Genomic DNA, 17,495 nt, shown 5'->3' with positions numbered 1-17,495 from the left:
ACCATGGCCATTTCTTTCACCTACTACTCGAAGATCGCCTTATGCGAAAGAATCTCCTCGCTAAAGAATTGTCTCTCGTACCGAGCGAACTATGGCAGAGCTATGTCCTCTATTAGACAAGATAGGAACAAAAAGCAAGGGCAATGGCTGGTCAAACTTAGGTCACAAGATTTTACGTGGGACTTTAATAATGACAAGGACATGCGACTCTGTGAATTTATCAGGTAGGGGTAGCGAAGCATCATCTGTAATTCCTATATCCAACACAAACTCTTCTCTAACAACCAAATCGTTTCCAGGAATTAGCTATTTCCATAATCTTCAATGAATTTACCTAAATTTCTACATGTATATGATTCCATCTGACTGTACTGAAGTGAAAGGCATATAACCTCAGCCATACAATAAACATATACGAACTCTTCAGCATCACTTCTGTTTTCCACACACCCTATCTTAGGTGTAAAACCCCACCCATATTCTTCATAACTCACTACTCCATCTTCCCTATCTAAACAAAACACATTAAAAATACACTCTACACACACCCCCCTCCTTACTACCAACGATTCTCTACCCAAAACTCCGATAACATCTACCCATCCATCTACTCCACCCAACCACGCTATCCCATTCCAATCCGTCTCCAAAAACCCAAAACCCAAAACCTACCTCTTTGAAAATCAACAGCCAATAAAATAATCAACCCCTTGCTTTCCACTTCCACTTCTCCTCACTTCACTTACTTCACATAACCAATATATATCCCACAAACCTCCCCATCTAACCCATCATCCATCTATCTACCTTTCCAAGACAACCCACAATTTCCAAATCCATTTCCAAACACATAACCCGAAAAGATCCACTTCCCCGCCTCCTTAATTCGCCTATCTTGTCTTTGCCTCTTTTCAACCCAAGTCAACCCATCCCATCTATTCCACTGGGTTTCAATCTCCACTACCCAGACTTGACGGATCTTTCAAAGTAAAAAATTGTGTAGGAGTATGGGAGTATAGGAGGCGCTGTGAAATTATGTATGCGGGTCGAATGTATTTGTTACTGTAGTGTGTGTTGGGGTTTGAATTTTGGATTATGGGGACTGGTGTGGGAGTTAGTTGTTTGTTTTGTTGGGGCTGTAAGATGTGGGATGTGAGATGTGAGATGTGAGATTCTCGAAAGAGGAAGAAAGATGAAGCGGATTTAGAATATGCGAATGAAATCACCATCAACTATTAGGCTTCTAACCATAAAATAATTTTAGAATAGGGGGTATTTGACCTTGATATACATATTTATTATGATCCGACTGTATTACAAAATAACCACATCGCAATGATCCTTCATAACTAATATTCATAAACGTAAAGATACGCCTTCGCAAAGCCCTTACATCCTGTGGATATCCATATACAATTCCATGCCCAGAACCTCGTCCAATCCAGCCGTGCCATCCGTATCCTCGTTAGCCGGCCTGCCGTTCAATGATAACCCATATAAAATGACCAATATAAAAATCGTTCGTATGTTAATTCGGCCATCCTGCGACTAAAACTGTCTACATCGCATTTCAGATGAGGTTCTAGTCCCACTCATCAATCTCCTTTCTGAATAAAATCAGTTGTGGGTCACCGCGGCAGGTGGTCTCGCTATATCAGGTTGCCCACCCAGATAGGTCTCGGAATATGTAGGTGGTCCTAACGGTGGACGCGCCGATGTACTTCGACTCAATGGCCTTAATCCCACCTCTTCATTCGAATCTGCTGCGCTTGTGATTGGTGTTGATGATCCCCCTATCGATGTCCGTCTTGCCGAATTACTCGCAGTCGTAGCGCTAGGTCGCGAAAGCTCCGCAGATAGTCTCGACTCTACATCCGACATATTTCGTTCCATAGAATTGTTGGTAGTCTCTGCCCCCACAGTTGGCACACTAGATGCGCCATTTTCATTGGCATGATCTTCACGAGAAACCACCATAGTAACCCCATCCTCACTCCTCAAACTCGGCGGTTTATCGCCCTCCACATAAGCCGGGGGCGCCTCACCCCTCTCATCCAAGCCCTCTTGTCGTTCTCTATTTGCGCCCACCGATCCCATCGTCATACCCATCAGCCCCGTTCCCGCTCTTCTCGGTCCAAATCTCGTTCTGAAATCTGCAAACGATTGTACATCGCGGGCCAAAGCAGTCTGACCATTATGTCGTATGAGTAGTGCCTTTCGTTTCCGTCGCTGGGTAATATATAGGAGAAGGAAGAAAACGATGACTACGAGAACAGCGACTATGACGAAATAGTAGTTGTAGACATGGCTTGATTTTTCTTCCCCGTCAGGATCTGTACTGGAGGAGAGTTGACGGACATTTAAGATGTGAGGGGTGGATGAAGGAGGGGTAGCCGAAGTGATGAATGTCGTTGACACTGCGTTTGGGATCTGTGCGCAGGAAAATTTGGGAAAGATTATCGAAAACACGAGGAGAACTGAGGAGAAACGATGACGATTGATACATTGGCAGACATCTTTCTGATATCTTGATGGCATATCTATATATTTGATGATTATCTTGGGTAAGAAAGGAACCAAGTCGCTCTGGAAGATGGAAAGATATGGGTATAGCTTTGTTAAGGTAGACTCGTCATTCAAAACCTTCTTTTGTATTAATAAGAATTGCAATTGTATGAGCTATTTTCTCGCAGTCGCAAACAGTGGCAAGCAAGGTATTCCCGCGCTTTTGTACGAGTACGAATTCCAACAACAAACAAGCACGCTGGTGAGTAAAAACAAAGGATGGATAAGAGAGTAAGCCTTGCTTGTATACCTTTTCTGGCGGAGGACAAGAAGAATCCTATAAACAATAAAGAAATGAGTGAGGATATCCGGATACCCAGGATACGTAATACAATATGTACCAGAAATCCTAACACTTTACTTACGCCTCGTTCTGCTGTTGCTACCCCGTACATTCTAGACAAAATGGATTCAAAGTGTGTCAGTTTGTCCTTGTGTCTTGGTCTTTCCCTTTCCGAAATAGCCGGTGACGGTGGCCTAGGAAGCTTGTATTGAAACTGACCAATTGGAAGAGAGCTGGGGAAACAGCTCTCGGATAACGGGCTCGGCGCGTGTTCCGCTCTGTCCGTGCCGATTTTATTTTTCCAGATAAAATAGAATATGCAAAGAACATTCATTATCTTAATTTATACTACGCTTCAACATAAGGGAGTTATAAATTCAAAATTAGGGCTCGTTGTTATTGAAATTCTAAGTGGAAGAAGTATCAAAGCCCACAAATTGGAAGACAAGCGTCACGAATTTAGTTTGGCAATCGCGAAGCCAGACGTTTCAACATCGAATGCTAAAACACAGAGATGTAAAGCGGATCGATAACATACAAACTCGAGCAATGTGTCACAGAAGTTGTGAAAGAGGAAGAGAATGATCGAAGAAGTTGGCATAGCGATACCTCTGCTGTGCTCGTCGGGCGTGAATTTGTGAAGGCGGTGCATACATGGGGTTGTGAGGCTGGGGATGATGAAATGCCGGGATATATGCATGGAATTAGGCACGCGGTGAAAGCAGGAAAGAGAAGAAAACGACTAAAGGGGGCCGTGAAGAGAATACAGAGGGGCTAATGGGGGGTTTGGTCATTGTGGGTTGGAGGATTCCAAGGAGGGGCTAATGGGCACACTCAAGATTTTGTCGATGTTTTGTGGGTACTGATTGGGAGGCTGGATTTCGACGACCGGTTGTTGATGATCGATTATTCAATTGTCGATAGAAATATTCATCAGGGAATCATCAATGCAGGTTGATGCCGAGCATTCATAACCTATATTTCCCTGGGTATGTTGTACACCCTTTGGCAAGTGCCCTACACTCTGAGTGACAAGGTGGATAATGTTAGAGCTGAAACTCTTCCTTGTATCAACAAATCCACCATTTTATGTTTAACAAATACATCAACAGTGGGAGACTAGATTGTCAGACCGCATGAGAGATTCAATAGCAGACCTGGTGTCTCAAACAAGGCTTTCAAAATTGTTAGGTGACCGAGAAGGTATAATTTTGACCACACAAGATGCGATACTTTGCGGATATACCTATGGAGGATGGGCCTCGATATGGCTCTGATGTCGAAGACGTATTTGATCATTCAGACTTCAGCAACTATGCAAGATCGAATAACCATTGGCATAGACTGAGTCAACTGATCAAATATTTTGTCCAGCAGCGAGCTGACTCTCCTTTGAGGTCTCAATTCTTGCACTCATCAAGCTTTGACTTTGTGCTCCGATAAATTTTCGCAGCAGTTTCAAATTACCATAGTAACATATAATCATAAGATGAAAGCCAAAGACCCTTCCTCCTTTTCGTCCTCGCCAAAAGAAAAACGCAGAAGATTATTATCCATTGGTAGTATGAACGATTGCCGGAATATCCTCTCAAGTATTCCTCAAACATGCAATGACTTTGGTTGAAAGAATGCACAGCAATCATTAAGCTTTTATAAGTAGGTATAACTGGCACACCATATAAAGGGGGAAGATTACCGAGATTCATCATCCCAGGATACTTTGATTTGTAAATCTGGGGTATTAAATTCTCATAGCAGACTGGTCATCCAAATCGTAAGGAGTGCTTGATGCCAAATTGAAAACGGTTTGTACAGATATTTGTTTTCAATGCTTTATACCGTATCTAGTAGATTATAGAGAAATTTATTCGTTGCGAAAGAGTAGAACAATGCCCCCATGTAGCCTGAATTCGAACACCCTAGAATTTGCCAAAGTGCACCATGGAGGACAGTAGGTACAGTAGCGATCCTATGTTAAGATTTGTCTACACAGATATTCATTCTGCTTCATTATGAAATTGGTAAATTCATATTGTAGACTAGCAGTGCCTGGAGCTTCCTGGTGCGCTCTGGTCCCAAAAATACGTAATAGGAAAGGTGAATCTCAATCTGCACGGGCCACTATCCACAGCCGACTTGCTTTATATCAATAGACCTTCACCATTTATCAAAGAGGCACATAAAATACCACGAGGATTCAGGCGTCTCAAAAGTCAAAAGAAAAGGAAGCGCTCCATACATCCATCATGACACGAGCTATCAGAGGTATGTATTTAGCAAATTTTCACCATGTTATTTACCAGGCTTTCACTAGCCTGCCCCTTTGATCCTGGATCATCCAGCCAGTGTTCTAGAACACTTCAGAGTATACACCGACAGATGATGCAAGTGCGCATTTTGTCTGGTACAAGTTTGCTTAGAATTACATAAATGTAACCATTCTAACAAGAAATCAAGGCACCCTTGTGGAGTGCGATCCATCTATCAAATCTCTCATTGTCAAGATAGATGCAGAGTCGCATCATGAATATATCGTTGAGGATCTAGATGACGAAACTTTGCTTATCCAAGAAAGCAAGTTGGTGCATTTGAAGGCACTTCTGAAAAGGTTTGTATGCTTTTACGTTTATGGTCTATTTGATGTGGCTGACTTGGTTACTCCTAGGCACTCAAGGAGACGCAGGTTGAAGATGAATCGGAATCTGAATAGAGCGGAGAGAATCACGTTGGGTTAAAGGCACTGGCGTCAGACAGGGATTTGTGGCGTTCAATACGATTGATTATTGAAGCATGCTTTTGCTTTTGGGATGGAGTATTTTACTCTGTCAAAAATGATCTTCATTGAGATCACAACGGAAGTTACAAATCAGTCGTTCTATTTCTTGAGAAGCACTGGGTTACCGATATGTATTGATATTGTTATCTGAAGCTCCTTGGCCGCGCCGCGTTTGACATATCTAGAAATGAGGACGTCGACTGTTGTAAGTAATCTGGAACTGGCGGTATACTGAGACCTCTACATGACACCGCTTACCCATAATCTGGTCAAACATTTACTGCAATCTGGAGTGTGATTTTGTACATCTCCATTCATTTATGGGCTAGAAATGCCGATACGCTCTATGATACAATATACATTTCCTCGTCCTACGCATCCGGTGATGTCGACGTCGACACACTAGATGGTAAAGTTTCTGCAGTAGAGCCGACAGGTATCGAGTCCAAAGGTATCTTTCTTCTTGGTCTCTTCAATTCCTCCATGGTGACTCCATCTAACTTTGTGATTCCAACAACCGGAGGATCTCCCTTCTTGACAAACTCATATTGACCTATGTTTGTACAAATCAGCATATAAGAAGGATACGGCGGTGGTGTTTACTGACCTGGCATTTTATTACCGGCTAATCGAAACGCATCTCTTGCGACCTGTTCGTGTACATCTCCCTTCAACTCGAATATGATCTTGCTGACAGCAATTCTGGAAGCCCAGTGATCGAAGGAACCTTTTCCTTTACCTTGACGAACCTATGAAACCATTAGGCCCTCTATTCTTGTGATCTTAGAATTATCCCTGGCGCATGTGCTTACCTCGTTACCACTGCTGTATACACCAATTTGGGCAGCAACTCTCTTATACAATCGATATCTCATACCCTTCAGTCTGACCTTAATAGCATCCTCTCCAACCTTCAATTGCTGCGCACTAACACGGCGATGATGATCGCACATTCGCAAACCATATTCCCCCCATACTAAAGTGGTACCTCTAGCTGATCCTCCTGTCGGCACACGAGGTCTTCCTTTCCGCGATCTCTTTTTTTCTGGCATAGTAGGCAGAAGCCAATTGCCTGAATTGACGGCTGTGCTAGAAAACGGGCGATGAGACTGAGGGGAAGTGTGGTTCGAAGGTGCGGAGAAAGCTGAGGCTTGGGCTAGGATGGGACCAAGAGGTCGGATTGTATTGGAGGCTAATGAAAGCCTCCCGAATTGAGCCGTGAAGCTCTGCAAACTTTGAGGCTTCATGGTGGATGGCTATGGACGTTATTGTCGACCAAATCTAAAGAAATCCTAGATCCTCAAATTCGATGGTTCAGTATATTTACCTAATATTTGAGGCAGCAGTAATTTTTTGGTGAAATCAATTTAAAGTGGCAACGCGTTACTTCCGCGTCGGGTCGTCGCGTATTCCGTACTGTAGGTAACCAAAAAGATACAAGGTACTTCACAGCATCATTTTCTTCTAGCAATTGCTTCTATCAACGAATTTGTTTTCTGTAAAACTCGTAGTATTTTCAAGGAGAGCTATGCTAAATCCGCCCAGTATGCCTGCGGATATTAGAAGCTTCTTTGGAGGTAAACCTGGAACTTCTACGGCTACACCCATTCGAGGAAAGGAGAACAAGAAGGAGGAAGATTCTAAGAAAAAGAAGAGCAGTAAGTTGCTCAAATTTCTTGCGTCATTGAATGATACTAATATACTATAGAAAGTCGCAAGGTTATTGAAGATAGCGAAGATGACGAAGAACCATTGTATGCTTCTCAAAGCAATCCTGCTAAGCTCCTACTAAAGTCTTCCAGGCCAAAAAAGCCCGAACCCAAAAAAGCTGCGCCTAAGAAATCAATGTTTGATTGCCCAGTTCCTCCTCTTTTTACATTGTTGACTTGATAATTTAGAAAAAATGAAGAGCCCGAAGGAAAGGAAACGACCGCGGATGACTTCTTTGCTTCGAGCAGTAAACCCAAAGCTAAACAAGTAACATCGACTCCTGCAAAGGCAAAACTACCGCCAGCTGAAGCGAATGTTCGATCTTCTACTCGGAAAACGGCGTCTACAACATACAAAGTGATCGAAGATGATGATGACTTCGATGAAGACGATGATATATTTGCAGCAGATGCAAAAAAGACAGGCAAGCGAAAGGATGATGGTTATATCGAAATTGACAGCGACGAAGAGGTCCTACCAAAACCCAAGAGAGTTATGTCAAAGTCGAAATCTACGCCAACCACAAAGGATAAGGACATCAAAATGAAAGATGTAGGCGATGAAGACGTTTTTGTTGTGCCTGATAACGACGATGACGACGACATGATGATAGTTGAGAAGCTAGGGAAAAGTTCTGCTGTGAATGGCAAGAAGCGTAAATCTATTGATTTGGAATCCGAGGACGAAGAAGACGTTGCTCCTGCTAAGAAACCCTCTAATAGCAAGAGTTCAAAGCCACCACCCGCCAAAAAACCTCGCGCCCCGCCCAAGAAAGCATCTGCTCCAGAGAGCTCGAGTATACAGGCAATACTAGACAGCGTTCCAACAATTCGAGCCCCAACCCCTCCTCCGATAGATGACAGTGCCAAGTTTGACTGGCGAGCTGGTGGAGGCAGTGGCAACTCAGGCCCAGCTGCAGGTTGTGCGGAAATTCCTGAAGGTGCTGAAAACTGTCTGGTAGGTTTGACATTTGTCTTTACGGGAATGCTTGAGACAATCTCAAGAGATGAGGGAATAGAGCTCGTCAAGCGATATGGAGGCAAAATCACCGGTGCACCAAGCAGCAAAACAAACTTCGTCGTACTTGGAAAGGATGCTGGCCCGAGTAAACTTAGAAAGATACGTACTTTAAAAATTAAGACCATTGACGAAGATGGTCTATTTCATCTTTTAAGAACGCTGCCTGCCAATGGTGGCGACGGAAAGGCTGCGGAGAAGAACAACGAAAAGAAAGCAGCTGAAGAAAAGAAGATCCTAGAAGACGCGGCTGAGATGGATAGAGAGGAGCGGATAAAGGCTGCGGAGATGGAGAAAGCGGAAAAGGAGGCTCAAAAGCTTGCTGCAGCAAAAGGAAAATCATCCATACCAGCAGCTCCCCGCAAAGCGATAGTGCCAACGTCATCGCAATTGTGGACTACAAAGTATGCACCAACGCAAATGAATCAAATTTGTGGTAATAAAGGTCAAGTTGAAAAGATCCAGGCTTGGCTTAAGGGCTGGGAAACTGCGCACAAGTATAATTTTCAAAAGAGGGGTGCGGATGGGCTTGGAGGTTACAGAGCCATCATTATTCATGGTCCGCCAGGCATCGGAAAAACGACTGCGGCCCATTTGGCTGCCAAACTTGCTGGTTATGATATACTAGAGAGAAACGCTAGTGATGTTCGAAGCAAAAAACTTGTTGAAACTGGGCTAAGTGAAGTACTGAACAACACTTCCGTTCTAGGTTATTTCGCAGGCGACGGGAAAGATGTCGATAAGACTAAGAAGAAATTGGTCCTGATCATGGATGAAGTTGATGGTATGTCATCTGGAGATCGAGGTGGTGTAGGGGCTCTTGCCAAAATCTGCAAGACGACCGATATCCCCATGATATTGATCTGTAATGACCGCAAGCTTCCGAAAATGAAGCCATTTGATTTCGTGACATTCGACATGCCATTCAGGAGACCAACGGTTGATATGGTACGTTCACGTATCGCTACCATCTGTCATCGAGAAGGTATGAAGCTCCCGGTTCAAGTCATCGATGCTCTTATCGAGGGCAGCAATAAGGATATCCGACAGATCATCAATATGATATCTACAGTCAAACTTGATCAAACAGCCATGAATTTTGACCAAGGCAAGGAAATGTCAAAAGCTTGGGAAAAGCATGTTGTTCTTAAGCCATGGGACATCACTAGTCAGCTCCTCGGTGGTCACATGTTTTCTCCTGCTAGCAAATCTACCTTAAACGACAAGATCGAGCTTTACTTCAACGATCATGAATTTACACCCTTGATGATTCAAGAAAACTACCTGAATACCAGGCCACAACTAGCCGTCAGCTCCGATACACCTAAAGAGCACAGACTCAAAGTACTTCAACTTGTAGACCAAGCAGCAGAGAGCATTAGCGATGGTGACTTAGTTGATCGAATGATTCACGGGTCCCAACAACAATGGTCTCTTATGCCTACACACGCAGTCTTCAGTGCAGTTCGACCATCAAGCTTTATATCTGGTTCGATGATCGGAAGAACCAACTTTACATCTTGGCTTGGTAACAATAGCAAGTATGGAAAGCTATCTCGTTATGTGAAAGAAATCCAATCACACATGCGACTGCGATCTTCTGGAGACCGTCATGAAATTCGTCAACAATATTTACCCGTTCTCTGGGACAAACTCATTCGCCGACTCGATGTCGAGGGCAGAGATTCTGTGGAAGATGTGATCGATCTCATGGACAGTTATTTCTTGACCAGGGAGGACTGGGACTATATCATGGAACTGGGTGTTGGAGAACAAGATATGGAAAGTATCAAATTGGAAACCCAAACTAAAGCCAATTTTACAAGATCGTAAGTCTTCACTAATCCTTCTCAAATTTAACAATACTAACGAACCAAAAGCTATAACGCACGTTCTCATCCTGTTCCATTTATGAAGGCAAGTAACGTCTTCCAGCCCGCCAAGGTCGCTGCCGTAAAACCAGATTTGGAAGAAGCATTCGAGGAAGAAGATGACGGAGAAGTCATTGCAGAACCAGTCGATGACGATGAAGAGGCCGATTTGAAAAAGGATAAATATATTAAGCAGCCTAAGAAGAAGCCGGCCAAGAAGCCAGCGAAGAAGAAGGCTAAGAGTAATGAAGATGATAGTATGATTGATGACGAAGATGAGGAAGAGGAGAAGCCCAAGAAGAAGCCAGCCAAGAAGGCGAGTGCTAGTGCAAAGAAGGGCAAGAAATAAATGGGTGGATGGAAGATTTTGATGGGGAGTTTTGATTTATCTCAGGGGGTGAAAAAAGATGAGTTTTGCTGGAGAGATTTTGGTGGTGTATAATTATTGATCTGTATGGTTGTATCTGCAGGATGCGAGAGTGGTGAAAGTAATGAAGCAATACGACATGATTTGGAGTCGAAATGGAGGAGATGGCCAAGTTAAGTCGATTCGCAACTTCTTGCACATATTTTGGTAGTTTTTGTCACTCAAGCCGAATGACATGTGAAATAGGCAATACCATAAATCCTAGAGATTTATTTGATTTTATCTGAGCAATTCATATTTATTCAAACCTTTGTGTCTACGCGGGAAACAGAGAAAATATGTAGTATCAGATATCGCTATCTATCGTTCCCACACCTTCATCATCATCTATATACCTAGTAACTTTTATAAATTCCCAGCCTAACCTTCCCATGGATAGATCTAAACATATCTCTTAGCCAATGGCTCTGGTTTATTACCCAAAACATCATCAATCTCTTTCATAATCTCTGGGGTCAATTTCTCTCTAATCTTCAACGCTCTGACACTCTCAAATATCTGTTCCGGCTTACTGGCGCCGGTAATCGCACTACTGACCCTCTCATTCTTCAACACCCAACTCATGGCCAAATTCGCCATGCTAATATTGAGTTTTTCCGCAATAGGCATGAGTTTTTCGACGGCGGCAATATCTTCTTTCCAGGAATCGTCGCCGGATTTGGCTCTCATGCGGTCGGCGAAAGCGTCTTTGGATGTTCCAAGACGGGAATCGGAAGGAATACCGGTGTTGTATTTCCCGGTCAAGAATCCGAATTTGAGAGGGGAAAAGGTGGTTAGACCGAGACCGAATTCGTTGTAGAGGGGGAGGAATTCGCCCTCGACTTTTTGGCGCGCGAGGAGGTTGTATTGTGGTTGTTCCATTATGGGGGCGATGAGGTTGAGGCGTTGGGCGACGGAGTGGGCGGAGGCGATTTCGGCAGCGGTCCACTATGGGGGGGTTAGTTCTGAGGGTGGAATGGAAATTAACTTTGAGGGGTTGTGGGGCTTACTTCGGATGTTCCCCAGTAGAATGCTTTGCCGGTGTTGATGAGGTGGTTGAATGCCCGGACGGTCTCTTCCATAGGACAAGCACGGTCCGGTCGGTGAGCATAGATGAGATCTACATATTCCAATTGGAGACGTTCGAGAGCGAGGTGAGTGCCTTCGATAATACGTTTGCGGGAGAGACCGATGTTATTGACAAGTTTCTCGCCATTGGCTTGACCCAGTAAATCTATTTTGCCTCTTGTAAGCTTATGGGGTAAAAATGTAGGGGTATGGAGAGGTACTTTTGTCGAGATAACAAGATCATTTCTTTTCCATCCAAATCTTTTGATGGCCTCACCCATTACCCTTTCAGACTCCCCTCCAGCATAACCTTCAGCACAATCAAAGAAGTTGACCCCAGCATCATAGGCAGCTTTCATGCATGCAAATGTGTTTTCTAATGTATGTTAATTCTGCAATGAGCCCAAAGAAGTTGAGAAGCTATACCTTTTTCAACATGGCCACCATATGTGAGCCAACCACCAAGAGCGATGGCAGATACCTGGAGACCAGATGGGCCTAGGTATCTGTATTCCATCTCTGGGAGGTCTTCTGGAACTGGCACCATTTTGAAGGATGATTTTGTTATTTCTTCGGAAAAATAGAAAGTGCGAGAGAGGAATTGAGAGATTCTTGGAGATGCTTCAAGGTGTAAAGAAACAGAATCCAATCTGCAGAAAATATTTACCCTTCGAAGATGTCGTGATATAGCGGGGGCATGTCGAAGCGGGGGTCTCTCATTGTTAAATATCAAAACTTACCTAGGTCCAATTGCTTATCGCTATCCGAAGAGTGGGATGCTCCGAGCCTAGGTAATTATCAATGGCTACCTAGATACTATCATTCTGATCAATTCATGAAGGTCATCAGTTTTTGGGCGTCGAGATTCTGCTTTAGCCGTCAGGTAGCTCGGATGAACATGCACCGACGCCGTTGAACTAATAGGTAGCCAATCGAGCCAATGTGACAGAAGAACCAATCTTAGTCATGAGCTCCACATATCTCAGGAAACGGCGTCGGAATTGGTCGAAAACCTTCTTTTAACCTCGATGAACGTCCGACGAACTCACAATCAACCCATGGTCACCCTATACTGACCGGAAACTGTCGTGGTGGGTAGACTACAGAAAGAGATCTGCTGCACAACATCACCAGCGGATTGTTCGTTGTTATAAGCCGACAAGACTTAGAGTATCTGCTGAGCACATATAATAATATTTAGTAATGTAGTCAGGTTCCAGCTCCCCGCAGTCCCTCGCAATTCCTCGCTATGTCCTCATGTTTCCACATTCGGGGATCGTAAGCAAGCGAGGAGCGAGGAGGAAAATTTCAACGACGCTGATAGAATGCGTCAACTTTAGACAGGCAAAGTCGATCATTACGCATTCTATTTAGAAGAATCAGTAGGGAACTCATTTGTATGCAAAGAGATGTAGGAAATAGTGTTGAAGTCTAGTTTGATTTCTGTACTACTGCTATGACAGTGTTAGAATCTCTTTCTTGAATGGCGAGGAAGCAGATGAGGCGTCAATTTATCATCAAGAGTTGTTTAAAATCTTATAATTACCTCGAGTAATAGTACTGAGGTAAGCCTTTAGATTCAATTGGTAGTTCCTAGGATCAAATTTTGTAACTTAAACTTTTCCGCGTAATAAGTACTGCACCGTTTGTTTGACATTCCAAAATTGAGGATACTTGCTGCGTTCTAGAGCATGAAGACTCTTTCATCTCATCCCAGCGGTATCCCTTATACCTCGTTCCTATGACATCCTGTTAACAGGCTTTGTTCTACTTGAATAGTAAGGTAAGCCTGCGAAGTGACAGGATAATGAGAAGGGGAGGCATCAAAGGTTGAGACTTCTTGATATGCTGTCTTAAAAGGTACAATCCAATTGTAGTTCTGTAACGATGCAGATTGCGGTCAGAACAACTTTATAGGTGTCTTGTCAAACAATCCTTTTAAGTAGGTACTCAAGCAATGAAACTTGTCTGTTGACAAAATCTCATCTGATTAATTACACCGGTGGAAGAAGGGTGGAAGAACAGAAAGGTAAAAGGAAGTCTTCTATGTATCTTTGTAGAGGTCCAAACATTCAATACAATCTAAGTAAAACCCAATGATAAGTGCTCAAACACAGTGCTGGTGAAGTGGTATGTCTGAAATATATCATACATTTGACGAAGATGCTCATTGGCTCTCGAACCGAAAAAGTAAGGGGACTTTCAATAATGAAGGGGGCCACAAAGACTTTCAAGTGTCATTCTTGAGTTTCATTTTCATGATGTATGGTAGAATCTCATCACAACTTTGACTCGGGGTATACCCCGTCAATATTCTTGCAGGGATCAACTTCTTGATTGTTGTAATTTTGAATAAGAATTGAAAGATCATGACTAGCTTCCTTTCTGATATTTATCTGAACCTCTGATTGGAAGAGATTGGGATCACATTCGCTAGAAGCCCGCCGCCTTTTTAAGTAAAGCGTCTGCTCCCCTTCTTTGCACTTTCTTCTTCCTTCTTTCCCACAACAACAACTTCTTCAAATTTCTCTTTTTCCATCCAAACAAAAGGAATTCATCAAGATACTTCCTTCCTTAACTGATATTGAGATCGCAGAGTCCTTCAAGATCTTCGTATCTGTTAATTCAATCCAAAACTCTGTGAGTAAGTCATCATCTCTCCAATATTTCCTTCTTTAAACAGAAAACTTTCACGTCGCGTTCCCACAAACACATACAAGAACTTCATGTATCCTTTCTTTTATACATCCAATATACTTTCAAGCATGTGTTCCTCTCATTGCGAGCATCTTTTTCTCGATCTCAGTTTTTCCTTTTCTCAAAACTCCACAATCGCCAACATCATCTCCATCTCCTTCCTTCCTTTCTCCTTTCAAATTCACTCAAAAAGCACACTTCAAAGCCACTTTTGACTTGTTGAAATTCCCCTCTTATATTTTCAATCAACGCAATCAACGATCTCTTAAGTGCGTACTCACTTGAAGATGCCTAAGATCGATTGATTGGGAAGAGGGGAAAATCAAAGTCGCACTTTCTTGATTGGGAGCCAATTCACTTGAGTTGGACGCCACCTTTTGAGTGTTTGCCTTCATCCTCTCAATCTTTCTTTCCTTCACAACGACAAAGTTTTCCGTCTCCCTCCTCTCTCTTCTTATTAACACTCCTTTCGCGTGCACTTGTGTGGTCTTGCTTATCAGCTTGACTTCTTAAGCTCTTTGATTATTACTTGTCCTCTCGATTTACTTCTTGACACCAACTTTAAAAAGGCTTTTGAGTTGGAGCAATACATTGGTATATCTTGCGCATTTTTTCACCCTTTACCATTTTTCTTAACACACGACTAATTTTTTTTGGCACAGATCAAAATCAAATCTTTGCAACACTCAAGTCCTTCAAAATGTCTTGGGAGACTCCTGCCGGTGGCAATGATTGGGGCACGGGAGATACTGCAGTAGTCAGTGGTGATGGAGAGTGGGATGACTCTCCTGCAACTGGTTCTTCCGAACATCATGCAGCAGATGAATTCAATGATGACGCCGGTAACGACCATGGCGGATATGGTGGTGGTGAGGAAAATGGAGGCGGTGGTGGTGGTCGCAGTGGAGGCTGCTTCAACTGTGGTGAAGAAGGGTATTATTTCTAATGTTTCAGTTTTTCGTTACTCCGCTAACTCACTTTCCGGCAGTCACTCCAAGGCCGAATGCACACAACCTGCGAAGGCACGTCCATGCTACAACTGTGGCGAGGAAGGACACACAAAGGCAGAATGCACTAATCCCGCAGTTGCTCGTGAGTTCACCGGCACTTGTCGCATCTGTGAGCAATCGGGTCATCGCGCATCTGAGTGCCCTTCTGCTCCACCCAAGCTTTGCAACAATTGTAAGGAGGAAGGTAGGTTCAAATTTAATACCTCTTAAACACTTTCACTGAGGCTGACTTTTATTGCAGGCCATTCAATCCTTGAGTGTAAGAATCCTCGCAAGATCGAGCGCAACGACGTCGAAGATGTCGCAGCTGAAGTTGCTTGGGAGAATCTTATCAAGCAATCTCAAGAAGGTGACTTCGACGACATGAAGGATGAGATCATGAAATACATCAAGGCTTCTCCAGATGCTACCTATGTTCAATTGGAGAAATGCATTCCGTACTCAAAACATCCCCATCTATCTCATTGCCATGGAGAAGGAACTCAACCAGACCTACACCAACATGGACTTGCAGGGCAACCTTGATCGCAAGTTTTCTGTTTCTTGGCGCAAGTCGAGTAAACACAGTCGTCCAAAAGAGAAGGAGAGCTGGCCAGCTACCCCGGAGGAAAATTTGGAGCGACTTGCCAATGCTGGAGAGCCTGTTGATCGTGGCATTCCTCTCTGTTCCCGCTGCAATGAGCTTGGTCATACCGTAAAGCATTGCACCGAAGAGCGAGTTGAAGGTGAACGTGTTCAAGTTCAGTGTTTCAACTGCAATGAAATGCAAGTTTCCTTACACTGGCATTCCTTTAAGCATACTAACTTTGGAGTAGTGGCCATCGTGTTCGTGATTGCCCAATTCCTCGTGAGGATAAGTTCGCTTGTCGCAACTGCAAGAAGTCTGGTCATAGTTTCTAAGGAGTGTAAGTTCGGCGATATTCTAGGGTTTCATAACGCAGGCTGACATCGAACTTAGGCCCAGAGCCACGCTCCGCCGAGGGTGTTGAATGCAAGAATTGCAATGAGAGTAAGTACTTCAACCTCCTTATATTCTGATCTTATTGAAAAAAACACAGTTGGTCATTTCTCTCGTGACTGCCCAACCGGCGGTGGAGGCGATGGCGGTCTCTGCAGAAATTGCAATCAACCTGGTCATAGAGGTAAGTCATGTAGCAATCTATTAATAGTTATCCAATTCGCTGATTTTCTTGCTTATAGCCAAGGATTGTACAAATGAGCGTGTCATGATCTGTCGCAACTGTGACGCAGAGGTTCGTTAAATACCTTTAATCTCCTTTTATCTAATTTGGAAAAGACTACTGACATGAACAGGGACATACCGGTAAGGAATGCCCAAAGCCTCGTGACTATTCTCGCGTTCAATGCCAGAACTGCAAGCAGAGTAAGTAAATCTTCGCATCCCTCTGGTCTTTGTTCTTTGCGATGTACTGACATAGATTAGTGGGTCACACTAAGGTTCGCTGCAAGGAGCCAATTGCTGAGGAGGACGCTGGCGATGTCAACGGCTACGGTGGTGGTGATGCCACAGCTGATAGCGGCGACTATGGAGGTGGCGATGCAGCTAACGATGACTATTCTGCTCCTGCGGCTGGTGGTGATGATCACAACTGGGCTACTGGTGGTGGTCAAGAGGCTGCAGGCGACGGCGGTTGGTAGATGACAAGTTTGTTCAACTTCTCTCAAGAAAAGATGCTTGCTTGTCTCACTTACTCTTTGGCGTGATGGGATGAGCTTCGGATTTCCAATGAAGAAGTTCAAGAACACTCTGTTGTTGAACGCAGGTAAATAGGCTGGTGCTACCGTAGTATTGGCTCAGATTCTCTTTTTTTCTTCATTAGTTGCGATCATTCATGGATACTTGTGCTCGATTAGGCAAGGATACCATCAAAAAAGCGATGAAAGCACATGGTTGTTATAATAGGACAGGCCGGAATTAAAAACATGTCGCTGCGATTTGGGATTTCAAACAAGATAGCTACTTAGTACCTAGATATTTGAGATAAAATCGAAAGCTGATTTATATCATAAGAGTGTTGAGTTTCGAGACTTGGCGACTTTGTTGTGCGGCTTTTTTTTTGACAAGGATATA

General features: G+C 43.6%; 6 protein-coding genes across 6 annotated transcripts; 3 read left to right on the top strand and 3 right to left on the bottom strand.

Moving 5' to 3' along the window:
- Nucleotides 1-1,617: 1,617 nt before the first annotated feature.
- EAF02_005383 (uncharacterized protein) lies at nucleotides 1,618-2,538 on the bottom strand (the record flags this gene model as incomplete). The annotated part of the gene is made up of 1 exon (XM_038901431.1): nucleotides 1,618-2,538. The coding sequence occupies one exon, from the start codon at nucleotides 2,536-2,538 to the stop codon at nucleotides 1,618-1,620; it is 921 nt and encodes a 306-aa protein (XP_038758771.1).
- Nucleotides 2,539-5,094: 2,556 nt separating this feature from the next.
- EAF02_005382 (uncharacterized protein) lies at nucleotides 5,095-5,558 on the top strand (the record flags this gene model as incomplete). Its single annotated transcript, XM_038901430.1, has 3 exons — nucleotides 5,095-5,113; nucleotides 5,306-5,460; nucleotides 5,514-5,558. 3 exons carry the CDS (start codon nucleotides 5,095-5,097, stop codon nucleotides 5,556-5,558), a joined length of 219 nt encoding a protein of 72 aa, XP_038758770.1.
- Nucleotides 5,559-5,995: 437 nt separating this feature from the next.
- Nucleotides 5,996-6,871, bottom strand: EAF02_005381 (uncharacterized protein; the record flags this gene model as incomplete). The annotated part of the gene is made up of 3 exons (XM_038901429.1): nucleotides 5,996-6,177; nucleotides 6,232-6,373; nucleotides 6,437-6,871. 3 exons carry the CDS (start codon nucleotides 6,869-6,871, stop codon nucleotides 5,996-5,998), a joined length of 759 nt encoding a protein of 252 aa, XP_038758769.1.
- Nucleotides 6,872-7,170: 299 nt separating this feature from the next.
- Nucleotides 7,171-10,571, top strand: EAF02_005380 (uncharacterized protein; the record flags this gene model as incomplete). The annotated part of the gene is made up of 5 exons (XM_038901428.1): nucleotides 7,171-7,282; nucleotides 7,333-7,378; nucleotides 7,427-7,471; nucleotides 7,523-10,180; nucleotides 10,232-10,571. The coding sequence occupies 5 exons, from the start codon at nucleotides 7,171-7,173 to the stop codon at nucleotides 10,569-10,571; spliced, it is 3,201 nt and encodes a 1,066-aa protein (XP_038758768.1).
- Nucleotides 10,572-11,030: 459 nt separating this feature from the next.
- On the bottom strand, nucleotides 11,031-12,243 carry EAF02_005379 (uncharacterized protein; the record flags this gene model as incomplete). The annotated part of the gene is made up of 3 exons (XM_038901427.1): nucleotides 11,031-11,576; nucleotides 11,639-12,072; nucleotides 12,123-12,243. The coding sequence occupies 3 exons, from the start codon at nucleotides 12,241-12,243 to the stop codon at nucleotides 11,031-11,033; spliced, it is 1,101 nt and encodes a 366-aa protein (XP_038758767.1).
- A 2,850-nt stretch (nucleotides 12,244-15,093) lies between these two features.
- On the top strand, nucleotides 15,094-17,062 carry EAF02_005378 (uncharacterized protein; the record flags this gene model as incomplete). Its single annotated transcript, XM_038901426.1, has 10 exons — nucleotides 15,094-15,326; nucleotides 15,382-15,587; nucleotides 15,645-15,817; nucleotides 15,894-16,128; nucleotides 16,219-16,308; nucleotides 16,362-16,412; nucleotides 16,462-16,545; nucleotides 16,604-16,656; nucleotides 16,718-16,787; nucleotides 16,848-17,062. The coding sequence occupies 10 exons, from the start codon at nucleotides 15,094-15,096 to the stop codon at nucleotides 17,060-17,062; spliced, it is 1,410 nt and encodes a 469-aa protein (XP_038758766.1).
- Between the last annotated feature and the right edge of the window lie 433 nt (nucleotides 17,063-17,495).

Source organism: Botrytis sinoallii (assembly GCF_014898435.1).
Source record: "Botrytis sinoallii strain Bc 23 chromosome Unknown BSIN_008, whole genome shotgun sequence".
NCBI lineage: Eukaryota > Fungi > Ascomycota > Leotiomycetes > Helotiales > Sclerotiniaceae > Botrytis > Botrytis sinoallii.
The sequence above is the reverse complement of the archived record's forward strand: the minus strand, read 5'-3'. Positions and strand labels throughout refer to the sequence as shown.